Here is a 27,262-nt window from a genome sequence, read left to right on the forward strand (position 1 = left end):
CCCTGGACTCCTCTGTGGAATCCCTGTCGACGCAGTAGAATCTAATGAAGGAGTGAGTGGCCCTCCACGTAGCAGCCCTGCAGATGTCCAGCAGGGGCACACCAGACAGGAACGCCGTTGTAGCAGCAATCGCTCTATGGGCTCTCGGATGGCCGGTCAGCGGTTGGTTTGCCAACTGGTGACAATGAGTGATGCAGCCGGAGAGCCACCTGGAGATGGAAGCCTTGGACAAGGCGTTCCCATGATTCACAGGACCAAAGTTGATAAAAAAGTTGATGTGTCTTCTGGACACTCTTCGTGCGAGCCACATAGAACTAAGTGAGCATGCGCAACATCCAGCAAGTGCAAAGTCCTTTAAGCCGGAGACGAAGGCGTCGGAAAAAAACACATGCAACACCAACGGCACATTGAGCTGGAATTCCAACTGACCCTTTGGCATGAAGGAGGGGTGCGTCCGCAGCACCACCCTTGTGTCATGGAAAGTCAGATAAGGCTGCTTGCAAGACAGGGCCTGGATCTCAACTACTCTCCTGGCAGAGGTGATGGCCAAGAGGAAAGCCGTCTTCCATGAAAGGTACTTGAGGGGGGCTTGATGCATAGGCTCGAAGGGGACCCTCATGAGCCTTTGTCAAAACCACGTTGAGTTCCCACGCCAGGGGCGGCACCTTCACCGGCGGGAACGATCGAAACAGTCCTTTGAGGAACTCCTTGACTAGACGGTGTGACCAAAGAGAAGACCGGCTGTTATGCTTGAACTAAAATGGCGCTGGTGCGCAGTGCATTCTGGGAGCACTCGGAGCCAGGATGGATATTTACTTCATGCCGCAGTGAAAAGCTGCACACATTTTGCTGATTGTTAGATTCACGTTGCTGAGGAAAACATGCTTTCCAAACTTGGTATGCGGTCAAGGACATTTCTGCTGGGAACGCTAACTTTGTTATGGTTTCTTACGAGCGTGTTTTTAGAGAAGGGAGGCACTCTGCTCCTTGAGGGTGGCTGTTGATTGACCCAGCTGGCAACCAACGGCTGCTCATCAACTGCACAAATGCCATTTCCAGAAGGCTCGAGAACTGCCACCCCTTTTCGGAGTGTGTACATATGCGGAAACCCAGAGGTAGTCAGTTGAGACTTCAGCCGTAGGAGGACGCTTACGTCCGGCATTCCTGTGAGCGGTGGTGCTCTCGGTCTGGCTGTTCCCGGGGTCTTCCAGCCGATTCTGGGCGAGATGAGGAATCCAGTTACGCTCACAGTGATGTATTTCCTTTTGAATTCTTTGCTTCTTCTGTGATTTATGTCTACATTATTTCTGTGAGTTATTTCTATGTTATTATTGGTTGCTTCTAAACTTTGAATAAATAGCCGTGTAAGTGCTGATTATCTTCTAAGAGTGTGTGGTTGGGAGTTACTGCGTCTTTCTGCGTTCAAAGTATTGGCTCTATAGTTGCATTGGTGATTTATGTTTTTCCGTGCACTCTGGGGAGAGCAATACATTTTTGGCGTCAGAAACAGGATACTTGTGATGAGTTGTTCCGAGTATTCAAGAATCTGTTTGAACGTAGATGGGATTCGGTTATCTTGCAAGGGAAAGTAAGTGGGTAGTGAAGTTGTTTTTTTTTTCCTTTGTCGGTGTGTGAGTGCTTGTGGGAGTGATTGCAGTGTGGAGAGAAAAATATATAGATACAAAGAGGTTTTGTTTTGTTTGCGATAATGAGTGGGTTTTTTTTCAGGAAAAAGAGCGTTACCGCTGGCGGTGAATGTTCTGATGTTGTTATTCCAGGCTGGGCTAAGAGTCCATATGATAAGTTGGCCCAGGCGTGGGCATGTGGTGCAGGTCTAAGTGAAACATGGGATCAAGGATTGGGAGATGCCGATCCGTCTGATGTAATGGCATGCTTGCAACAAGTTCCAGTAGAACGTGGCAGAGAATGTGCGGCATTAGGTAGGCGAGGTTGGGGTCTTTTGCATGCTTATAGGAAAATACATCAAATGAAGGTGGAAATGAAAAATTAGGTTTTGAGATTAGAAAGAGAGCTGGCTGCAGAAAGGCAGGCTGCGTTAATGCAGCAGATTCAAATGAAACCGTTTAAAGATAAGGCTGAGACATATCAGGCTGTGGCCGAGAGGGCAGCAGTCATAGTAGCCCGCTATAAGTATAGGAAAAGACGGGGAGGGGTCAACAAAAGAAAGGTGGCAAGTGTAATCGCTAACGCTGGTGTGGACTGGGATCCGGATAAGTGGGATGGTGATATTTTTGACTTAACCAGTCTGGAAAGTAGTCCCGCAAATGAGTCTGACCCCAAAATGGAAGTGAAACAGAAAAAAGTGGCGGCTAAGCCAGTTAGAAGACGGCGAGCCGGACCCCACCCGCAGAATCCTGCTGGCGGAATGGTGGATTTAACCACGCTGGAGAATTACACACAACAGGAGGTTGGGGAAATGATTACCCGTTTGAGGCAAAAATCAGGGGACGCTTTATTGACATGGATGGTGAGATTGCTAGATGGGGGTGCTGCAGGGCTGTTGGTAGATTCTACGGATTCACCGCATTTTTTACCCCTGTCAATTGACACCAATGTACAGGAGGTCTTAAGGGCAGGACCGCCCCCTGACGCAAATGGTCAAGATACTCAGGTGTCTTTGTTGTACCTGGTAGCCCAAGCATGTAACCGTACATACCCCATTACCACAGATTGGCCTAGCAAAGAAACAAAGTGGTATAAGTTGAGAGAAGGAATTCAAAAAGTCAGAGAGCATGCTATGAAAGAGGCTATTCACATAGATGCTCCTGATCACATGGGAGCCGTGCCGCTCTCAGTTTCAACTCGAAACATGGTGATTAGAACCGCGCCACCCGCATACAAAAGTGTCATTATGACTTTGCTCGTCGGTATGACGGGCATAGCTACTGATGAGATAGCGGATGCCATTCGGCAACTTGCAGATTTAGGGGAGTGGGATAAGAGCGATAACAAGCCACGGGAGAGAGAGGGGCGTAGTGAGAGAAGAACCGAAGGCAGGCGGCAGGATAGCAGAGACTCCCAAGTGTCCCGAAAAGACATGTTTTTGGCTTTGTTAAAAGATGGTGTGCCACACGAAGAAATTGATGGCATTGAAACCAGAGTAATGTATGAATTATACAAAAAACGAGGACTTGCAGCCAAAGAGTGCTATAAACAGGTTAAGAAACAGGTAGTCACCACGCCACAGGGGGGACACCTCACCTTCTGCTCCCCCTGCGGAAGAACAAGACGAAGGGTCTATGGGGACACCTTCCCCTTACCAGCCAACATACGCTGATTTGAGAAAGGTGGTGAGTGCAATGTTAGAGGCGGAGTCGAGTCACACTCATTCGAAGTTTGACTAGAGCTTCGGCCAAGCTCTGGCAGCGTCTGCCCGCATAAAAGTTGATAGGCGGCCCCATGTTGATGTTAAGATTTTTGGGGGCCAGGAAATACACAAGGGGTGCAAGCATTGATAGACACCGGGGCGGAGGCCTCTTTGATTCATGGCAATCCAACACGATTTAAAGGCAAATAGTTTACTATTACAGGTCTAGGGGGAAAGGAGACCCCTGCAGTACAAACGAAAGTGGAGATGAAAATAGGCAATTTGAATTGGCAAAAATACCAAGTGTTGATTATCCCGATACCTGAATATATAATTGGCTTTGACATTTTGATTGATTGATTGATTTATTTATAGAGCGCTTTACACCAAGGCGCTGTACATTGGAACAACAAAATACAGAGTAATAACAATAACTTTATGAACAAATTACAACTTGAATCATTCAGCAAAACAGTGCAAAGAGCAATTGACTGAGAGGGGGGAGTGGAGTGGGAACAGGAGTGTTGGGGGAGGGGCAGGGGAAGGATTGAATAAATGTAATAGGAGGGGAGGAAGAAAGTAAAGGTAGAAGGGAGAGAGGGATTAAAAGAGGGGAAAAAGAACAGGGGTGGGAGTAAAGAGGGCAGGGGGTGCATCAAGGTGGGGAGTGGAGGAAGAGCGATTTAAGAGAAGTGCGAAATGAGGTGAGGGAACTGGAAGAGCGGATTGAGAGGGGGAGAGAGTTCCAATGCAGAGGAGCAAGAAGTTGGAAGGAGCGGAACCGGGAGGAAGCACAGGGGGAAGGGGGAACAGTGAGAAGGAAGTGGTCAGCAGAACGAAGGGGGCGAGAGGGGGAATAGAAGGAGAGAAGGGAGGAGAGATAGGGAGCTGCAAGACCATGGAGGGTTTTGAAAACAAGGCAGAGAAAGTGGAATTTAAGTTGTAGGTGGAAAGGTAGCCAGCCAAGGTGAGAGAGCGAAGCAGAGATGGAGTCACGGGAGGTAAGGAGACAGAGGGTACGAATAGCAGAGTGGTAAATAGATTTGAGAGGGGTAAGCTGAGATGAGGGAAGACCGAAGATTAGAGAATAGCAATAGAAGAGGCGGGAAAAGATGAGAGAGGAGATTAGGAGTTTAGTAGCATGGAATGTGAGGGAGGGACGGATTTTGCGAATATTGTAGAGGTGTATCTGCAGGAGCGGGAGGTGAGTGAAATGTGTTGCGAGAAGGTGAGAGAGGAGTCAAAGAGAACACCTAGGTTGCGAGCATGAGTGGAGATAGGGAGATTGGAAGGAGGAAAGTGGATGAAAAGGGGAGGAGAGGGAGGAGTAAGAGTATTAGAGGGGAAGAAAAGTACTTCGGTTTTATCGGTGTTAAGTGAGAGAAACCGGGAGGACATCCAGTTCTTAATGGCTGTGAGACAAGAGGAGAGTTTAAGGTGGAGGTCAGGTGTGAAGGAGGAGAAAGAGAGAAAAAGTTGAGTATCTTCGGCATAGAAATGATGGGAGATGCCAAAGGAAGAGATAACAGGGGCAATGAGGGAGGTGTAGAGAGAGAAGAGGAAAGAACCAAGCACAGAGCCTTGAGGAACACCGTAACTAAGTGGGAAGGAAGGAGAGGTCTGGCCTCCCCATGAGACAGCAAAGGAACGAGAGGAAAGGTAAGAGGATAGCCATTTTAGGACAGGGCCTTTAAACCCGAAAGAGGAGAGAGTGTGGAGCAGAAGTGGGTGTTCGACAGTGTCAAAAGCAGCAGAGAGATCAAGGAGAATAAGGATAGAGGATTGCTTCGCATGACAAGCAGAGAGGAGGGAGTTGAGGATAGAGGTGAGGGCAGTTTCGGTGGAATGTTTAGGACGGAAGCCAGATTGGAAAGGAGGAAGGAGGGAGGAAGAAGAGACAAAGGAAGAGAGTTGAGAGTAGACAAGGCGTTCAAGGAGTTTAGAAAGAAAAGGCAGAAGAGAAATAGGTCTGTAGTTCGCAGTAAGCAGTAGATCAGCAGAGGGTTTCTTGAGAATAGGAATAATTGTTGCATGTTTGAAAGCAGAAGGGATGGTAGATGAGGAGAGGTAAGAGTTGAAGAAAGTGGTGAGGTAAGGGATAAGAAGAGGGTAGATCTTAGGGATGAGAACATAGGGGAGAGGGTCAGAGGGGGCGGATGTGGGGTGGGCTTTGGATAAAAGGGAGGAGACATCAGAATGGGAAACAGATGAGAAGACAGACATGATAGAAGAGGGAGGAGAGGGGGGAGGAGGAGAGAGGGATTCAGAGAGGGAGTTAATTTTTTGCCTGAGCGTGATGATTTTGGAGGAAAGGTAGTTGGCAAAGTCGGAGGAAGAAAGTGTGGAATTGGATGAGGGATCAAGAGTGGGAGGAGAGAGAAGGCGGGAAAGAGTTTGAAAAATCCGACGAGGATGGGAGGCTTGAGATTGAAGAAGGTTAGAGTAGTAGGAGGATTTAGCTGTTGCAGGACAAGAGTTGTAAAGTGCGTGGTAAGAGAAGTAAGAGGATTGATTGGAAAGCAAGGGAGTTTTGAGATATAGTCTCTCTAATCGTCTGAGAAGGCGCCGCATAGAGCGGAGATGGGAAGTAAGCCAGGGTTGAGGAGGTTTCTGAGTAGGGCAGAAGAGAGAAAGAGGATAGAGTTGGTCGAGGGTAGTGGAGATAAAAGATGAAAGGGCAAAGAGAGCATCATCGGGAGAGAGTAGTGCAAAGTCTTGGTGAAATGGAAGAGAGGAAGAGCAAGTGTCAGAGAAGAGGGTAGTGTTGAAATCTCGCAGGTCGCGACGTGAGAAGATTGGGGGGAGGGATTAGTAATAGTGAGGGGGGAGGAGAGAGGGAGAACGAGAGTAAGGCATGGTCAGAGAGATAGACAGGAAGAGAAGAGACAGGGGAGGAGGGATAGGAGGAATTGAAGATGAGGTCAAGAGTGGAACCAGAGGAATGAGTAGGGGATGAGGGAAGGGGGAGAGGAGGTAGGAATCAAGGATATAGAGTAGGGGAGAAGAAGGGGGGGAGAAAGAAGATGGATGTTAAAGTCGCCAAGTACAGTTAGAGGAGATGGGGAGGGAGAAATAAGTGAGAAGAGGTGATCCAGGTCTTCAAAGAAGGAGGAGAGAGGAACAGGATGACGATAGATGATCAGGGAGTAAATAGGGTGGGGAGAAGAGAAGGATTTGTAGAGGAATTCAAAGGAAGAGAAAGAGGGGAGAGTTGGAGAGGAGGAGGAGGAGGAGATGTATTTAGGGTGGTACAGGAGACCAACGCCTCCACCACGTCCAGAGGGGCGGGGAGTATGGAGGAAAGAAGAAGAAGAGGTTGTCAAGGAAGCTGGGACAGAGGTGTTATGAGGGGGAATCCAGGTTTCAGTTAAGCAGAGGAAATGAAGATTAAGACGAAAGAATAGATCAAGGGTAGCAGCGGTTTTGTTACAGATGGATCTAGCGTTCCAGAGAGCAGCGTTCATGAGGGCAGCATGGTTGGAAGTGGGGGGGTAAAGAAGGTAAGGACGGTGAGAAAGGGAAGGAGGGCGGCTAGGGGCGTGGGGGAGAGGATAGTGGAGGGGACGAGGCATAAGGAGAAACTAGGAGAGTAGAAGGGAGAGGGGAAGGGAGGGGAGAGGGGGGACAGGGTGAGGTGGAAGGTAGATATGGCGGATCGCATAGGGTCAGGGGGAGTAGGTACTGGGGATTCAAGTTGGTGAGTCCAATTGAGGATGGTGTCAAGGGTGGACGCAAGACAATGGTGAGAGACAGCAGGAATGGGCCAAAAGATTTAGAGGGTGTAGGTTCTCGAGACAGAGGTTGGAGGAGTCCAGGTGCTTGAGGCAGGAAAGTGAGGTGACCAATGCAGAGAGATGATCAGCAGGAGCCCAAAGAGTCGTAGGAGTAAGTACTCAAAGTGATGGCTGGGGGAGACCAGCGGCCAGCTGTGGGTGGTATCAGAGTAGAATGAAGAAAGTTACCACAGCGCAGGTCTGAAGTTCGTACTACCACTCAAGAGGACCTGAAACTGATTCCAGGTGTGGCTGTAGGCTCCCCAGGGCTCAGTGTAGTGAAGAAGGGGGCAGTCGAGGAGGCAGGGCACCTCAGAACCATGGAGGGGACTCCCAGAGCTGACCTGTCACAGCTTGGGCTAGAGCCAGGTAGGTGACCCGAGAGGCACCGAAACCAGCACGACAGATGATCGTGGGCTTGGTTAGACCCAGCACAGTGCAGAAGAGGGCCGCAGAGCAGCGAAGCAGGCTCGCTAGGATCCCAAGTGAGGAAGAGGCGGGACCAGACCTCGTGGGATGAAGAGGGAGCTCCAAGGGCTGTGAGGAGTCTGGCGGTCAGGAGAGAATCAAATGCTGGTCAGATGCAGGCTTAGAGGATGGTTGCAGCTGTACCCAAACCCCGACCCAAGAAGAGGGGCTCCTGGGCTGCGGAGGGCGTAAGGAGGATCCAGGGCTGCCGCTGGTATCGGGCGTGCAGTGGTGGGAGGAGATAACTGCCGCCCTGAATGTCAGCAAGGTGGGAAGACTCCCGCAGGGCCGACCCGATGGCAGAGTGGGAGGGGGCAGTCCTGGAGCTCAAGCTGATGCAGATGAGGTTGGATCCGACCTTCGCGGTCCGACGGGGCACTGAGTGTGGAAGTGGAGGGTTCGGATCTGGACTGCAGCTGGACTGTAGCTGGCTGTGGCTTCACCCGGACCCAAAGAGAGGTGCTCCGGGGGCTGCACAGAGCGTGCAAAGTCTCTGGGGTTAAGCGTGCTGCCTTGGATGACAGCGAGGCGGGAAGGATCCCGCGGGGCCGGCTGTGGCTTCACCCGGACCCAATGAGAGGTGCTCCGGCGGTCAGGAGAGAATCCAAAGCTGGTGATATGCATGCTCAGAGGATGGTTGCAGCTGTACCCAACCCCCGACCCAAGGAGAGGGGCTCCTGGGCTGTGGAGGGCGTAAGGAGAATCCAGGGGCTGCCGCTGGTATCGGGTGTGCAGTGGTGGGAGGAGATAACTGCCGCCCTGAATGTCAGCAAGGTGGGAAGACTCCCGCAGGGCCGACCCGATGGCAGAGTGGGAGGGGGCAGTCCTGGGGCTCAAGCTGATGCAGATGAGGTCCGATCCAACCCTCGCCGTCCGTCGGGGGCATGTGTGTGGAAGTGGAGGGCTCGGATCCGGACTACAGCTGGACTGTAGCTGGCTGTGGCTTCACCCGGACCCAAAGAGAGGTGCTCCGGGGGCTGCACAGAGCGTGCAAAGGCTCTGGGGCTAACCGTGCTGCCTTGGATGACAGCGAGGCGGGAAGGATCCCGCAGGGGCGGCCTGAAGAGAGAGTGGGAGGAGGACGTCCTGAGGCTCCGGCTAATTCCGCTCAAGTTGGAACAGATCCTCACCGTCCACAAGGACCCTGTGTATCCGGCACCAGCATGATGAAGACGGGCACCAAGGGCCGCGGGAGAGGTCCCGAAGCAGGTGCGATACTGGCTCCGTGGAGAGTAGTCGCAACCCAGACCCCAAGCTGAGTAGAGGGGCTCAGGGGCTGTACAGTGCGTGAGGAGGAACCAGGGGTTGCCGTTGGGGCCGGGTGTGCCATGGATGACTGCCGCCTCAGGTGACTTTGAGGCGGGAAGGATCTCGCTAGGCCGGCCTGATGAAAGAGCGGGAGGAGGCCATCCTGAGGCTTGAGCCGAAGTCGATCAAGGCGGGTCTGATTTTTGCTGGAAATGCAGTCAGGGGAGCCCATAAGGTAAGTAACATGAACAGAGGAAGGAAAACTGGAGAATTGCAGTTTATACTGTTTCAATTGAAGAATGATTCAGCCTGAATGACGCATCATGCGCCCCCTGGTGACAACAAGGCGGTAAAACGTACCAGTTTGGGGTGAGTGCATTGATTTGTACACCCATTACCGTAGGCAAATTGAAGATGCCCCCAGTGCAAGTGCCGGTGGCAACCAAGCGGGGCGCGATGAAACAATACCGCATTCCTGGGGGGCACAAGAAAATTTCAGACACCATCAAAGAGTACGTGGAGGCGGGTGTATTACGCCCTATTACCACCGCATGGAACAATCCTCTCTGGCCTATTAAAAAGGGAGATGGGTCGTGGAGGATGACGGTGGATTACCGGGAGTTGAATAAACACACTCCTCCCTTAGTGCCCGCAGTCCCAGATGCCATTACCTTGATTGAGAATGTCCAAATGTTTGAGGGGGCTTGGTATGCAGTGATCGATTTAGCCAATGCATTTTTCTCCGTGCCAATTGCTGAAGAGTGTCAAGAGCAGTTTGCACTTTTCGTGGAGTGGACGGCAGTACACTTTCACGAGGCTACCTATGGGGTACATACATAGCCAGACTATCTGTCACCGGCTGGTGGCAGAGCACTTAGACATGATACCGTGTAAACCTTACATACAAATCTCTCATTACATTGATGATATTTTGATTCAGGGCAAAGATGAGCACAGTGTACAAAATCAGTTAGATGTCATTATGGAAGGATTGAAGAAGGAAGGGTGGGAGATTAACCCGAGTAAAATTCAAGGTCCAGCTGAAACAGTGATATTCCTAGGGATTCAGTGGCATCATGGCCATCGAGAAATGGTGCCAAAAGCCTGACAGAAAATACTTGAATTTACCACTCCAATGAACAAAAAGCAAGCTCAGCAGTTTATAGGGCTGTTTGGGTTTTGGAGACAGCACATTCCCCATTTAGGGCAGATATTGGACCCCTCTACAAGGTGACACGAAAGAAATATGAGTTTCAGTGGGGGGAGGAGCAACAGAAAGCCTTTGAGCTGGCGAAAGACACCGTGCAGCAGGTGCTTGATTTATGGCCATTGAAGGAGGCAAAGTGGAATTAAATGTGTCTGTACAAGACAATTATGCTAACTGGAGTGTGTGGCAGAAACAAGACAGGAAACGTGTGCCATTGGGGTTTTGGAGTCGTAAGTTGCCCGATGCTGGTAACTCATACACTCTGTTTGAGAAGCAATTGCTGGCGTGTTATTGGGCCCTTGTTGATACCGAGCAAATGACAGTGGGCCATGATGTATTAATGAGACCAGAAATACCAATCATGCAATGGGTACTGAGCTCTCCTAAAACGCATAGATAGGACATGCTCAAGAAGCCAGCATGATTAAATGGAAATGGTATATTCAAGACAGTGCCAAATCAGGGATCAAACGATCATTTTGCAATGTCCAGTGTGCCAACACCCACTGCATAGACCTATCCCTCAGCTTGTTCGAGGTACATTGCGAAGAGGAAAATTACCAGGTCAAATTTGGCAGATTGATTATATCGGTCCCATGCCAATCAGTAGAGGTTGTCAGTATGCATGCACTATTGTGGATACATACTCAGGATATTTGATGGTTTTGCCGTGCAAACGTGCAACACAACTGAACACCATCAGGTTGTTAGATCACATCATACTACATTATGGAGTTCCTTTGCAGATTCAAAGTGACAATGGGTCACATTTCAAAGGCAAATTAATTCAGGAGTATTGTCAGGAAAAGAGCATTGAGTGGTTGTATCACGTACCTTATTATCCAGCTGCTTCCGGGTTAATTGAACGAATGAATGGGTTATTGAAAGAACAGTTGCGCAAATCTGGAGACGGCAATTTGGCAGGCTGGAGTGATCGTGTGTTTGATGTGGTGCAAGTATTAAACAATAGACCTGTGAATAAGTATGAAACTCCTTTGATGCGATTAATGACTCCTACTTTACAGGTTCAACCTAATTCAGTCAGAGAAACACTATTGTACTGTGAAATTACTCCGGGTTCTTTAGCTCCCTATCGAGCAACTCCAGAGTCAAGAAATCAGATTAGACCCGAGAGGGATGGTTGTAATTGAAACAGGGATTGGAGTACAAATTCCCCCAGAGCACATGGGATGGATTTCCCCTAGATCTGGCCTAGCATCGAAGGGAGTTCAAGTGTTGGGAGGGGTAATTGATGCTGGTTACCAAGGCGAGATTAAAGTCATCCTAATGAATAGTGGGGACCAATTGTTATCGATCCACAAGGGTGATCGAGTGGCCCAATTGATCATTATTCCCGTTAAGTTGTCCATGATTAAGAAGGGGGAGCCTCCTACAGTGTTAACTACTCGTGGGGATTGCGGTTTTGGCTCTTCAGACAGTGTGGTACCGGGTGCAAAGGTGTGGGTGGAAAAGCACAGTGACCCACCAGTGCCCGCAGATGTCATTGCATCAGGCAAAGATCAAGTAGTTCTGGTCATGGAGCCTGGTAGAAAGAAATGGCAATATGTCCCACATACAAATGTTACCTGAGAGAGTGATGTACAACACTGATATCTCTTTTCTGGGTTTGCCTTGTAGATCCTGTGTCTGGCTGGTGTAATTGTGGTACTAAATGGACTCCATTTGGGAGAGTTAAACAGCCTGCTTCTACCAACGAAAAATGTCACATCTGTGCCAGTGATCAAGGGGATACTGATAGTGATGAATAATGTTGTCCCAAAGCAGCCTTATGCCGAAACTGATAAGCCAGCCAGACCGAAGACATGGATTCGTGAAATGCGGCAAACACGTCAGGAGCAAGTGAAAACAACCTTGATGCCAGACATGCGAGAAGCATTTTCAGAACGGCAAAAACATTCTCCTATGATCACACAGACGGAGAATGTGTGGATATATCTGGCACAGCAGGTGCTCAACATATCGCACTTCTGTCTTACTGATGTGCCCAATGCTGAAGCTTTACTGACTACGTGTTTAGTAGCAGTGCCGACGCCTGTTCCGGTTTTAAAGCATATCTTCAGCGTCGCACACAATGATTCTTTGGTTCAAGATTCGGATATTAGGCAATCTTTTTCAGTTTATGAGTACTGTAGGTTTTGCCAAGAAACCGATCGCAAATGGAGAAATTTGACACGTGTTATTACTTATAATATAACCCAAGGTGGTGTGTGTTATTTCATGACATGCAATGCACAAGAAATTGGCAAATGCCAACAGATCGATTTAACCAAACAGCACAATCACACAATGTTTGACAGACGACTGTGTTCGCGAGTGCCACGCACATGCACCAGTGTAAATAATACCATGTCTTGTAATCATACAGTGATAGCTGCCAGTCATTTGAATCATGTGAAACTTCCAACAGGATGGCTCTTTTCATGTGGCAACATCGCATACACTTATATTCCAGCTAACATTTCCGGAGGTCCATGTGTTTTAACTCGATTAGGACTAATGATGTTTCCTTTACACCCAAGGATAACTCAAGGTAAAAGGTCAACTTTCGAATCTGTGGGTCTATCTCCTGATTGTGATTCACATGTACACTTGTTATCAGAAGCTGAGGTTCTAGCATTAACCCTTTCATTACTGGGAGTTTGGGGTTTAGCTGCTGGGGGTTACAAATCTTTGATGAAATTAAGCATGTTTAGTAGTCAAAAGCTTTAATCATACTTCTCAGGCATTAGAAGAATTACTCCTTGATAGTCAAGTTATTAGAAAAGCAATTTTGCAGAACAGAGCTGCTGTTGATTACCTATTGCTAAATCATAATTTAGAGTGTAACGCATTTGAAGGTATGTGTTGTTTTAATCTAAGTGACCATTCGCGATCCATTGAAAGTCATGTTCGAGGTTTCAGGGATCTCATTTCTCAAGTGTCTCAAGATCATACTGGGAATTGGTGGGATTGGTTATTTTCATGGATACCTGATATTGGGGGTACACTACGTTACGCTTTTGCTTGCATTTTCATTATATTAGCTATCATAATAGCTTCTTGTTGTTGTATTCAATGTATTCCCAATTTAGTTTTAATGTTTCGTAGGTTTCAGAGACCGGCTCCTTTGCCACCGGGCTATGGAAGGTAAATATCCAAGGGTGAATTGTTATGCTTGAACTAAAATGGCGCTGGTATGCAGTGCATTCTGGGAGCGCTCAGAGCCATGATGGATATTTACTTCATGCCGCAGTGAAAAGTGGCACACACTTTGCTGAGTGTTAGATTCACGGTGCTGAGGAAAACATGCTTTCCAAACCTGGTATGCGGTCAAGGACATTTCTGCTGGGAACGCTAACTTTGTTATGGTTTGTTACAAGCGTGTTTTTAGAGAAGGGAGGCACTCTGCTCCTTGAGGGTGGCTGTCGATTGACCCAGCTGGCAACCGACGGCTGCTCATCAACTGCGCAAGTGCCATTTCCAGAAGGTTCGAGAACTGCCACCCCTTTTCGGAGTGTGTATATATGCGGAAACCCAGAGGTAGTCAGGTGAGACTTCAGCCGTAGGAGGACGCTTACGTCCGGCATTCCTGTGAGCTGTGGTGCTCTCGGCCTGGCTGTTCCCGGGGTCTTCCAGCCGCTTCTGGGCGAGATGAGGAATCCAGTTACGCTCATGGTGATGTATTTCCTTTTGAATTCTTTGCTTCTTCTGTGATTTATGTCTATATTACTTCTGTGAGTTATTTCTATGTTATTATTGGTTGCTTCTAAACTTTGAATAAATAGCCGTATAAGTGCTGATTATCTTCTAAGAGTGTGTGGTTGCGAGTTATTGCGTCTTTCTGCGTTCAAAGTATTGGTTCTATAATTGCATTGGTGATTTATGTTTTTCCATGCACTCTGGGGAGAGCAATACACTGCCCCAGAGACCTGGTGTAGCGGGAGATAGCCGCCAAATGCACTTTGATGGAGGCGTGAGCCAGCCCCGCCCCGGCCAAAGACAACAAGTACGGAAGGATGTGTGGGGCCGTGACCCTCAGAGTGTTCTCAAGAGATCTTCTGCATCCGGCACCACGTTGCAAAACGTTTCCACTTGTGCCCATAGCACGTCAGTCAACAACGCTCTGGCCCTGGCAAAGGACCTCCCTGCAGTCCGCCAGCAGCTCGTACCCTCCGAACTCTAATGCTGCAGGAGCAAATCCTTCAGGTTCAGCGATCCTGGGTCGTGATTTTGGATTGCGGCTCCTTCTCCGGCGAACAGATCCTGCAGCAGGAGAGGCAACAGGGGGAGCACGTACAGGGACAGGCCTTCCCACAGGAACAAAAATGCGTCCCCCATGTTCCTCAGCTGGTCGAACCTGCTGGCGACTCTCTGGCATTTGGAATTCGTCGCTGTCGCAAACAGATCGATTTGGGGTCTGCCCCATTTGAGGAAGAGGCTGTCCACTTGATCCTGTCTGCTGTCCACTTGATCCTGTCTAAGTTCCCACTCGTGGCAAGAGCACAGTTCCCTGCTGAGGGAATCAGCAATGGTGTTCTTGATGTGTTCTTGACTCCCGCGAGGTGAAAAGGAATGATGAACATCTCTTGGGCGACAGCCCAGTGCCAAAAGTCCTGCACCTCTCTGGAGAGCGCTGGGGATCTGGTACCCCCTTGCTTCCTGATGTAGAACATTGTGGTGGTATTGTCCCTGAAGATTCTCACCACATTGCCCTTGAGGGATGGAAGGAACGACTTAATGGGCCAGAACACTGCCTGCAGCTCCAGGACATGTGGAGATCCCTCTCCTCCAGTAGCCACAGACCTCTGGCGTGGATATGTCCGGTGTGGGCTCCCCAGCCCTACAGGGAAGCGTCCGGGGTGACCGTCTTCGGGTACGGGGGCTTTGAAAATACGTGCCCCTGACGATGATGGAGCGCTCGCCCCACCACCTTATCGCTCGACGGAACCCATCGTCAAGAACAATCTTGTCAGCGAAGGTTCCGGACACCTAGATCCAACGAGCATCCAGGAATTCCTGAAGGGGTCGCATCTGCAACCTGCAGAGTCAGATCAGGTAAATGCACAAACATCATGCAGAGCAGCAATTTCATGGTCCGCACCGTGGTGGTCTTCAGTGCCAACAGCCGTTGCACCTTGCCCAGCATGGCCGCTACCCTCTCTTCCGAGGGGACCGCCAGGCAGGAGACGATGTTGAGCCCGGCCCCCAAGGATAGTATGTTCTGCGATTGTATCAAGCAAGATTTTGGATAGTTGATGGAGAACCCCAGATCCGTCAGCAGCCGGACGGTCCTCTCTGTGTGTTCGACGGCTACTTCCCTTGGCTCTGCACAGATGAACCAGTCGTCGAGGTACGGGTACACATGTACCCCTTGTAGACTCAGATAGGCCGCCACTGGCACCAGGGACTTTAATACCCTGGGTGCCGACTTCAGTCCGAAGGGAAGGGCCTTGAACTGGTACTGCCTTCCCTGTACTACGAAGCGCAGAAACGTCTGATGCTTCTCGTAAATGGGGACTTTGAAGTATGCGTCCTCCAGATCCAGCAACGACAAAAATTCTCCAGTTGGCCGAGCACGTGCTGTAACATGACCATCCTGAATTTTTAAGACTTGATGTATTTGTTGAAGCGACGCAGGTCTAGAATGGACCTCTAGTCCCCAGTCTTCTTCTTTACTAAGAAGTATCTGCAGTAGACTCTGGAGCCCCAGAGTCGCTTTGGAACCAGCTCTTTTGCCCCTTTTTTTTTTTTTAGCATGGCCTGTACTTCCTGCAGGAGCTGAGGGATGTGCTGCTCCTACCGGGCCACCGGTGGTATCGGCGGACACTTCCGCTGGAACTCTAGAGTGTGTCCGTGGGCGAGAACGTCCAGCACCCACCGGTCGGTGGAGATCTTTTTCCACTCGCTGACGAAGCCTGCCAGCCAGCCTCCCACCGGGGTGCATGGGTGGGGGCATGACATCCTGGCCAGTTCTATCTTGCTTCGGGGCCTGCGTGCCGCCTTGGGAGTAACAACGTCGGCCACCTCCACCAAAAGCCTTGGAGTGGCCCCTGTAGGCCTCTTCGGTTGTGGACCGGGAAGGTTAACGGTATGAGGAGACCCCTCCCCCGAACTCCTTCGACGATCTGCCTGATTTTCTGCCGGAGGCACGAAAGGATGGACAATGCTGCTGAAGACTGCCCAAGGCATGGGCCGTCTCTGTGTCCGTCTTAATGGCCTGCATCGACTTGTCGACGGCTTTCCCAAAGAGGCTGTCCCGGTCGAAGGGCTTGTCCAGCACCCCGTCTGGACCTCTTGATGGAGATTGGTGGCTTTCAACCAGCCACAACGACAGAGGCAGACACTGTTCCCCATCTGTTGGAACCCCATATCCCAGATGTCCAGGGCCAGAGTGATGGCATGGTCCGATGTCACCTCGCCCTCCTGGAGGATCTCAAGCGCCTCAACCTGCTTGTCAGGTAGAAATTCCAGCAGACGGGCCATTTTATACCACAGCTCCCCGTCGTATCTGGCCAGGAAAGCAAGTGCATTCGCTGCCTTGACTGGCATCGCTGCCGAGTAGATCACTTTACTACCCGTGGCGTCCAACTTTGTCCCTTGATGTCTGGGGGAACGGAAGCTGAAGATGAGGGATTAGAAGACTTATTCCTCGCTGCCACCAAGACCACTAAGTCTGTGGAGGGCTGCGACTGTAGGCACTTATGTGCGGACTCTGGCACCCTGCACTACTTCTCCAGCCTATCACTCTTCGTCGGGGCTGAGGCTGGGTTTCTCATCCCAAACGCCATCCTGGAGAGTTACCGCCAGAATGGTCTTCCTTTTGGCCTCATGTCGTTGGTAAAGGAAACCTTCCTTCTTGGTCTCTTCTGGCGTCAGCTGGAAGAGCTCAGACGACTATGGCGTGGAATGACCCCACTTTGTCCGGGGGAGAAGCCCTTGGTGGCAGAGAAATGCTGCCGTCGGCATCCGTGTCCGTAGTCACTGTGTCCTTCCCTGTAGCCCTAGGGGGGGAGGGCATGTGCAGCAGTTAATGTGGCGGCATGAGGTGCCTCTTTCTCTTCCTCCCCGGCGGTAGGACTGGTGCCACCGGTACGGGTGCCGTCGGCATCCTCTTCTAGATCTACGACACCAGGGTGTGGAGAGTTGAAATGATGTCCATCCCCATGTCTTCCTCAGCATTCCCGCAGCCGCCATCATCATCATCGTCGTCGTCGTCCCCCTCTGCGTTTCCGCTGTCATCGTCCTCCTCGGCGTTCCTGTCGTCGTCGTTCCCCACGTACTCCGGGACTGTGTGAACGGACACAAAGTCCTCCTCATCTGAGGAAGAAGGATCTGGGCCCTGGAGCACGGTTGAGGCCTCCACTCCTCCCGCCCCCTTTTTTGCATCCTGAGGGGTCGTCTCGGGCTTAGGGATGGCATCCTCTTCTCTGGCGTTTTCTCCTTCTGCTTCAGGGGTAGGGCCACTCTTGGCGCTGCCGGGTTCACCTGGAGCAGGTCAGCCCTTTTCGCCTTCAAGAGGGAGGCCCCCAACAGCTCGATCATCAAGGATGACTTTGTCTGGATCACCTGGGAATTCAGGGGCAGGTCGGACACCTTTCCCTGCACCTTGGTCTTCTCAGGACTCTCCCCCGCAGATTCCCTTTGTTAGCCGATTTCCGATTCAAGGAGGAGCTGGAGCGATGACTTGAGATGGAGGCAGATGGCAAAGATGAATGCGCCCTTCCCATCATGGGACCCGCTTGCGTGGCGACCCTGACGGAAACGGACTTGTTGTGCTTGGCCTCGTCTTGGGGCCCCCACGGATGGAGCGCCCTCAAAGGACTTAGAAGCCCGGTCCTCGGACCGGCCGGTCCTGGTTTAGGCACGCAGTGTTTGCCGCATGGGGTAGAGGCCTTGGCGTTGAGCCACGCCGTCAACCTACTGTGACGATCCTTGACAGTGCGCTTGGAGAACCCAAGGCAGATTTCACAATCTGCTTACCAGTGTTCCGGATGGAGACAGTAGAGGCATTGGGAGTGTTTGTCCTCCACAAACATGTTCCTCAATCTGCAGCTGAAGCAGAACTTGAAGAGGGAGCCTCCCTCCTCCTTCTCCTCTGACATGGTGCGGAGTGCGGGGTAGGCCTGATGGCCTTCTGGGATGTTCGATGAAACTCTTGACGATTTTTGCCCTTGAGGGGCGTTGAAAGACGCTGACAAACGGTTCACTGCTTGCCGGTCAAAGGAACGAAAGAGCACACAGGCTCTATTTGACAGAAAAGCTCTCGGAGAAAAACACGTGGACTCCCAACACTTGAACGTGCAGTAAAAATCTGAAGTTGGCTGCCAGAGGAGGGGCTTAGGTAGAGGGCAGTCATTGGCTGGGGGCAGTATGACCCACAGCACAGTGATTGGTTTATAGGATGAAGGCAATTTGTAAGTGAAACTGTTTTTTCTTTTTTTTTTAAACATATGTTTATTAGTTTTATAAATCAATATATCGTAAACAGAAGAAAAACAACTAACAAAAAGACTCCCCCCCCACACACCATCTCCCCCCCACCCGTCGGGGCACATGTAACTGTCTATTTGGGGACTTTTCTTTTATGCATTGAAGATGTCCGTTACTTTAATGTTATGGGGGCACCACTGAGCCATGAAGTCTGATCGAAGACATTCCAGAATCCCATCCCATTCCTTTGCAAACTCGTCCCTCGTACCCTGAATCGTGTGGGTGATTTTTTCCATCATTATTTGGGCCCATACTTTTTGTAACCAAGTGAAAGTCAGTGGGGTGTCTTTATTTTTCCAGTTCTGGGCGATGGTTGACCATGCTGCTATGAGAAGCCCCATAATGCCTCTCCACTGAGTCTTTTTATACTTTCTTGCGGTTTGGTCTCGTATTCCACATAGCCATACTTCCACTTCCATCTGCCTCACCTCCGGAAATATCTTTCCCATCTCTCCCATTACCTCCTCCCAAAACGGTTTTATCTTTTTACAATCCCACCAAATGTGTCTCCATGTCCCCACCTCTTCACATCATCTCCAACATTTATTAGACGTTTTGGGGAACATAGTATGCAGTCTTTCTGGGGTGTAGTGCCATTGTGTCATTATTTTGATCCACATTTCTCTTGTCTGTGCCGAGCGCGTCAACTTGGGGATCAACTCATTGATTAGAGCATTTGCACAGAGGAAAAGAGGAAGCCTTTAAATGTGACCAGTGACTCCTCATCACTTAGAGGTATACTAGGAGGGTTGAGAGTCCAACTTTATGCATGTTCAATCATTACCCCTCAACAGGGAGGAGGTCGAGTCGAAGGAAAGTGAGAAGGGGAGTTTGTGCACATTCACTGATCAAGCCAGTCGAAGCCCTGGTTTGTGGAAATGGAAAGACTAGCCTGTGCATTTAACATACCTATCATAAATGTCATTACTGCAAAGACTTCCATCTTGGCAACAATTGATATGCAGAATGTCCGAAACCTTTCCAGAAAGTGGGAGCACTTACCTTGGGTCATCTTCGAACATATACTGTGTGCCTTGACCGTGATGAACATCCCAATCAACAATAAGAATCCTGGGGTGAGAAATGCACAATATGAAGAACAGAAATTAGCTACACAGATGTCATACCGAATGCAACAATCAACTAGAAAACGTAGATCTATTCCTACCTCTGATATTCATCAGCTAGGCACCAACAATATTTCTGACATTAAGCAAGTGACGCATAATGATCTAATTAAACCTCTATTAAATACCTTTTGGATACATGCAATCCAATAGTACCTCAGCCATGTAGCAAATAGAGTCAAAAAGCCAATTTCAATCACTGCTATAAGTCAAACAGAGTTGTGATGATACGTTACCTCTGACATTTATAAACCAGTATTCAAACATACATTTGCCTGTGGGCAGGTTATGGATTTACAACTTTAACAAGAGGTTAAAGGAAGAAACATGTATAAGGCAGAGGTCGTCCACTCTGATTTGAAAGTAAGTAACACACAAATGAAGTATGATACTTTCCAAGTGCGTAAATATTGTTAAAATATGTTATTTCAAAAGATATGTGCAATTCATAACTCTGTTCAACCGTGTTTTAGCTCAACCAAGTTGTATATCCAGTTATACCATAATATAAAATGCCTTAGTGGATGAAAATAATGCCTGTGTGGAGAAAAGTGTAAATAGATTTACATTTGTATTATTCTATAAATGTAAATAAAATAGAAGATCTACCCCTTCTCGTGGTTAATTACCACTCTCCCCCAACCCCAGGACAGGGGTTGGCTTGCAGAACGTGGAACAATTAATTAATGTTCCAAATGGCGGCTTATCTAATGGCTCATATGTGGGATCCTGATGAAAAAACCTGAGTTAGTCTGGGCGTACTGACCAGAGCTCCATTTTGAATAAACATTATTTACTGCCAACTGTTTCCAGACCCCAGGATTCTCTGAGCATTATGGAAATTTGCTCTGTAATTCAAACTCTGGTTTATTTGCAACTACATGTTTCAGCACCGCGTAGTACGATGGACTGAGCCACCAGGGACTGCAATACGATACTACTCAGTAATTTATTTTGAGGTCTTTGTATCCAATGAGCAGACTTTCAGGGCTCTTTGGCACACTGTGGTAGCAGTGATTGTCAGTAAACTAGGGCAGGTGCGGATTCCCTCCAGTGCCACCAGTGCACACGCACAGAGGATATGGCAGTCAGGTGCATTGAACACAAGTAAGGTTTGCATTCTGGCAGAGTCCTCTTCAGAGCTCAAAGTCGCACAGATGAGTGATCTGCACACTGAATGACAAAGGACAGTACTGTAAGGTACCCCGATGTGCTTTGGTAGTCTGAAGCCGGCAGGCGTTTCTATGGACCTATTTTTGATACTTGCGATAGCCTTTCACTCCGCCACAATGGCCAGTTTGGCATATACAATTTATAATCTAGTTAAAGGAGTTAGGACATTTATGAAAACTGAAGACCAACCTTTGCTCAGAATCCCTACTGTACTCAATTTTTTACCTTATGATAAATCGGTTTCCTTATATCAGAAAGCTAAAATGGCTGTAACTCTGACAAATACTCTTAAATTGATAAGATGATGCTGTTTGCCACAAACACAATAGACATGGGAGTACAAAGGCATATCACACGTTGCGCTATTATTAATTTCTGCATTAGAGTGCTCTGTTTAGGTTTGTGTTTATGGAATTCTCTTGTTGTACTATAGTGTTGGGAAAGATGTTCTTTTAGCACCTTTCCCTCCATAGATCTCAATGGAAACCCATTCTGTTTGTCTGTTTTGAACCCAGTGCTGAATTTGTTGGAGGTCAGTATTTCCTGCTTTACTGCTTTACTGCCCAGGCTGGTAAACTGTCTAGTCCCTGTCAGTACTGAGATGGATTCTTGTATTTTTACAATGGCAACAATCACCTTACAGTGAAGTGCAGTTAGCATAGTTTGTATCCTTATAACTTTCATATAATTACTTTTGGTGTACTTTGACAATGTACATGGAACAAGCTGGTGGCAGCAATGTGATTTTTACCGTTTGTGTGATATTTTTCTCATGCGCTTTGGTATTTATTACGAATGGCTGCTAAAGGTGGCTAGCACCCTAAAATGGCCATGGCACGAGAGCGTTGTTTGTTCTTTGGTCTTCTTCCTGCCTTTCCAAGAATGAATGCCATCAATCCCAACCTAGGTCCCGGTGAATGCTGCTGCTTTCACAGGCAAGTTGGCTTTGCATGTGTAACCCAGTGGAGAGGGCTGGGGCTGTCTGGTCCCACTCCACATCCATTGGCACCTGAAAGTCTGATACTCAACGTTGGAGGCAAGACTTCTGCAACAAAGAGCAGCCCACTCATGAGCCAAGGACGACCCCTGCAGCTGACCTGCATCGACTCCAGTGATTGGCCCAGTGAAGCCCTGCCCCTCTGCCTGATGTCAAAGACCCTTGTTGGTGCTGGACGGTGGGAACAACCAATGTCGACCCCTGCTCGAGGATCCATGACTTTTGAGCCTTTGAAAGTCTACTCTGGGCTACTTCGCTGCAGCCATCGCTGTTCCGGGAAGAGCCTTGGAACTTTTCAGATCTTCAGTTTGTGTCACAAGTCGCCTGAACCTCGCATTTTCAGCTGTTTCAATCCAAGGGAAGCTGTGCTGGGTTGCTTTAGTGTTTGGCGCTGTTCGATCACCTGTCTAGTCATCTAGACGACCCTCGTGAAAGAAACAAGAACAGAAGTACAAGCCTAAAACCAAGTCTGGAACCTACACAAGTGGAATCCAGAAAAACCTGAGCCATGTGGCAAGTCGACATGCATGTTGCTTTGTCCCCCCTCCCCCGTCTCCCATAGGGTGCCTTTGGCCCAAAATCTTGACCACAAATCACACTGACCAGACCTCTGGTGGCAGATGCTGGGTTAAGGATACTTTCCTAGGCCTAACCTAGTGAATAAGATTGAGTTGAGTACTTACTTGAACTTTACTAAATATTTATATAACTTTGAAAACATTCTTAAAGCACAACAGCCCACTGCATCATTTCTGAATAGCCCTAACTGAAGAAGCTATACACTGTAACTTGTGACTTTTGGGCACACAGCCCCATGCAATCTTAGAGTTGGACTTAAGATTGCGGGAAGCTGTTCTTGTGTTGGTTTTGCTCATTTTCCTTGCATGCAACAACTCACCTGCTTTATTGTCTGAACTACTTCTAAAAACTTTTACAAAGACTTCTCCATTTGTACCAGAACTGTGCTGTCCTATCCAAGAACACTAGACTATTGACTTTGGCCTGGCCTATTGAATCTAACTGACCCTCCTGGTATATTGAACCTTTGCATTGTCTGAAAGAAGCGTTTTCTAACCCTTTGTACAAACCTATGCTTTTTATTCCCATTGAAAAGGACTGAAGTGCTATTTGGCTCCTTTTTCAGGGGAGTGCAAACTTTCTTTATAACTTAGAGTTTGTTACTTTAGTATATTGGTGTTTAATATTGAGTTGTTTTTTACTAGTGAAAGTTTTCAAAATGACTGTGTACATAAATGTTTAAGTATTTTTTACCAAGAAACAGTGAAAGTAAACGTCTACTTGAACCACTGTGATTGTGATACTTCTGTGTAACTTCTGCTACTGTTCACATTCCCTCTTGAGATAAGCCTGGCTGCTCAGCTCGCTACCAAAAGTGTGTGTTACAGACTTATACCAAAGGTTGGTTTTTGCTTACACCCGTCGTCCTAATTGTGTGTGGTGTTCCCCGGGGGTACTGCCTGCAATTCTGCCTAACAAGCCCTTTTGAACTTTTCTACGGTCATCGGTTAGAGGTCCATTGGCCCTAATCAAGGAGGGGTTGGAGAGTGCTCCTTCCCACAAGCCATGAGAGTCAGTGACTATGTGTTAGGTCTCCGAAGGAGAATGACGCATATGATGATAGAAGCTACAGATAACTGGAAAGCAGGTCAGGCTCTGGTGAAACATTGGCATGAGCAGAAGGCCAACATGGTTGAATATATTCAAGACCAGCTAGTTCTAGTTATGGTACCTACAAGGCAGAGGGCCTTACAGGACAAATGGAGTTGGACCCTTCCATGTTGTGGGCAAACTTGGAGAGGTCAATTATTTGGTGGACTTGGGCAATCCTAATGAGGCTCCGAGGGTCTTTCACACCAACTGACTAAAGGCCTATTTCTCTAGACCGGAACTGGGAGCTTTGCTTCTAGCCTCTGCTCAAGAGGAGGAGGAGAGTGAACCTCTACCGGACCTTTAGATGGAATGATATAAGGAGTTAATCTCTCTTCTGATCGGACACTGGAACAACAGAAGGCGTGCAAATATTTGTTAAATCAGTTTGCCCCTCTGTTTTCTCAGACACCGGGCTTGACCCCTTGGGGCCAGCATGATATTTTCACTGGTGACTGTCTACCTTTCAAAAAGAAGGGGTTACAGGATGTCAGATCTTGTAAGAACACAAATAAAGGAAGAGGTCAAGAAGATTCTTTATTTTGGGGTAATTGAGCCATCTACAAGTCCACAGACCCAGGGACACTAAAGAAACACTGACAGTCTGCAATAGGGTCTTCAGCCAGTAGATGAAAGTTTCCACTTGCCAATTGAACTTCTCCCTCTGTGAAGAAGGCTAAAGAGGCAGTGTGAACCCTTGAAGGTTTACCCTTGCATCTGGGATCCCCTTTCACATGGTCAGTTGACCCACAAGCATAACGTTTACCAAATGTCTTGACAAATGGGGTCTTGGGCTGCCCTCCCTCTGGTTTAAGCACCAGAGGTTTCAGTAGACTGACCTGCTTCCCCCTGGTATATACCCTTCTTATGTTTGTGTCCCGCTTTTGGATTGGAGGTTTTAGAATTCTCTGTCATCTTTCTTGCGCTGCTTCCCCTCATCCTTTTTGTGAGTGGCCCCAGAATCCTTGTGAGTAGCCCTGTTGGCCACCCACAAGTCAGCAGGCTTTGCTGGCTTCTTGGGATCAATCTCTTTAGAGTCAGCCAAGTACTGTCTCAGCCCAGGAGAGCAGGCATCAAAAATAGATTCCAACAAAAACAGATTTCTTATTCCTTCAAAAGTAGTTACTCTGTAACCCTTAACCCAACCCTCTAAGTTTTTCAAACATTCACCCACCCAGGTAGCCCAAGGGGTACGATCAGTCTTTTTGAGGGTCCTAAACCTCTTAAGGTACTGGGAAGGAGTTTTCCCAAATCTAGCTATCAAAGCTATTTTCACATTTACATACTCCAATCTTTCAAGTTCCCCCACCTCCATTACAGCATCAGTTGCAACCTGGGGGAGCCTAGACAAAAGCCAAGGAATCAGCTGATTCCCTGTGAAACCCTGAATCCCATAGTTATATTCAAAAGCACCCAACCAATCCAAAATATCAAGCTTCACATCATCCATACTCACTGCTTCTTTGGGCATGCGAGGTCTCTTTGGACTGGAAGACCTAGAAGACTCTGGGATAGAAACATTTTCAAGAGACAATTTCTTCTTTTCAAGAGCATGTTGCATTTCCATTACCCCTACTTTGATGTCCTGATGTTTGGTTTCAGTTTGGATTTGTAATCCTTTGAATTCATTTTCCCAAGAGACACACATTCTGGACTCAGTGACGGACCTTGTGGGGTCCCAGTGGATATTGGCTGAGGCAAAAGAGCAGGTTGGGGCATAGAGGGGCTCTCTTCATGAAACTCCTCTCCCTCCTCTGACTCTTCTAAGACATTAGAGCTGGACTCTGAATTATAATCCTCATCATTTTCCACATTTGCTGGGTTAGTAGGTGTTACAGGCCTACTACACAAACTTGGATTTTCTAACAATCTTGTAATCAATTCATTTTTCTTTGACTTAACAGGGAGATTCCTGACTTTACACATTTCTCTCAGTTGTTCTACTGTTAAAATTATCAAGGCTTCCTGCTTGAAGTGTGGAGCTTAGCCTTGTGAAGGTTTTAGTTGAACAAAAAGCACAGCTACTCCCTATGTAGCAACTCTACAATAGATCCTCACTGCTTGCCACCACTGTTAGGTAAAGATTTGGGGTAGTGCCCTTTGGGTGTACTACAACAACCTCAGCCTCCTGGCAATAGGGACCCAACCTTTGGCATAAGTCTGAACTACACAGGTTGGTGGTGTGGCCTAGCAGCCAGGCTTATCTCAAGGGGGACCAGTGTGAACAGTAGTGGAGTTACACAGAGATTCACAGCTACAAGTATTCAAACAAACACTGATACTCAAGGTTTCTTGATAAAACAATCATTATATACTCAAATACACTTCAGAAATACCCACTCTTAGGTTTCTCAGAATGTGTAAAGACACATTGGGGATGGCACACAGACAGTTCCTACACCCTCACGTGACTTAAATATTTAGAACAATGTGGACATTAATATATTACTAAACATTCAGAGTAGGCTTTGAGAGTGTCAAAGAAAAGGGTTATTAGAACAAACAAGAGATCACAAATATTCTTTAAACAGGAAAATACGGGGGCGTGGCCAGCCGAGGACGAGAACGGATGCCTCCTTGGTAAGCTCTGTAGCCTCTCTCCAACTCGAGGCCCAAATCCCCCTTTAAAAATGCCCAAGGACCTACAGAAAACGACAGATGCATACATGAGTGCCCGGAGTGCTGACAAAGAACAGATGGAGTGGTGAGGCGCACTTTTTAGTGAGGTTTGAAGAGGTTTTCGTAGCGTGGACGGGACCTCCCGCCAAGATGGCGGCCGCGACTCAACGGAGTATGGTAGACCTCGGAGAGCCTGAGTTGCAGTGGATGGACCTGCGGTTGGTGAGCGCGTTCTAAGCGCCATCAGCACAAAATTGAGAAGTTGGCGACAGCAACCTGAATCGCACGAAAGAGCCGCATGTAGAAGCCCTGGATCGAAGGAATACCGGCGGTGGTCTGCGGCCCCTCGGCCCCCCCTAGCTTCGCAGTTGCAAAGAAAGCAGTCTGGGACCATGATTCTGCCGAGGGTTCCAGGGAGTGGATGGCGGAGGCTGGAGGCGGTCTGAGACAACTGCCGGAGGAGCAGAAGTGAGGCGAAAGCAGGTGCCGTCAGCGCGAGCACCATGGAGGTAGGCAGCCGCGGCTGCGGATGAACTGGTGCTCTAATGAGCAACGCGTGCCAGGCGCGCAGATTAGATTGCTGATGGGGAGAGAAGACAGCGGTCTGCCCACCCGCCGAAAGTAAGGAGACCCCGGGGGAGCGCAATGAAGGCAGCATACATGAGTGCTTGCAAGCATGGAAGGGGGAAAGGCCCAGCGAATGCTAGAGTTCTAAACGGCACACAGAGTAGCAGACACCAGCAAAGGAAGCAATTTAACTCGGCGAACGCCCTGCCATTCGGGAGATGATGGCCCGGTGTCACCAAACAGGGAAGTGCTGAAAATGACCCTGCGATAGCTGACACCACTGGGGCAGGACACAGAAGATTGGCGTGGTGGCTGCTAGGGTAAAGCCAGTCTAATTGGAGACAGGTTGACATAACAGCCTCTGAAGCTTCCGCAAATAACCCAATGAATTGGGTACCCCCTATGCAGTAGGGGCTCCCGAGACCTACGCTGCACATCCCAAATACTTAGCTAAAGTTCTGTTGATTCTGGGAGTGACTGAACCGGATGAGTGTATACCCTGAGTGGAACGCTTTCATGAACTTTTAGGGCCACAAATCATCAAGTAAAGAGGTGACACCCTCCTCCCCCAAGGAGCAACAAGACCGAAAGGACTTA

At 48.6% G+C, this 27,262-nt stretch overlaps 1 protein-coding gene across 1 annotated transcript in view; it reads right to left on the reverse strand.

The window, feature by feature from the left end:
• HDAC6 (histone deacetylase 6) overlaps positions 1-27,262 on the reverse strand; it is a 1,945,770-nt gene that overhangs the window by 1,341,909 nt on the left and 576,599 nt on the right. The window contains exon 10 of the mRNA XM_069647471.1: positions 19,517-19,585. Within this exon, the coding sequence (XP_069503572.1) occupies positions 19,517-19,585 (69 nt within the window). The remainder of the gene's footprint in view (positions 1-19,516; positions 19,586-27,262) is intronic.

This window comes from Ambystoma mexicanum, chromosome 2q, assembly GCF_040938575.1.
Source record: "Ambystoma mexicanum isolate Mex_15411 chromosome 2q, UKY_AmexF1_1, whole genome shotgun sequence".
In the NCBI taxonomy this organism is placed as follows: domain Eukaryota; kingdom Metazoa; phylum Chordata; class Amphibia; order Caudata; family Ambystomatidae; genus Ambystoma; species Ambystoma mexicanum.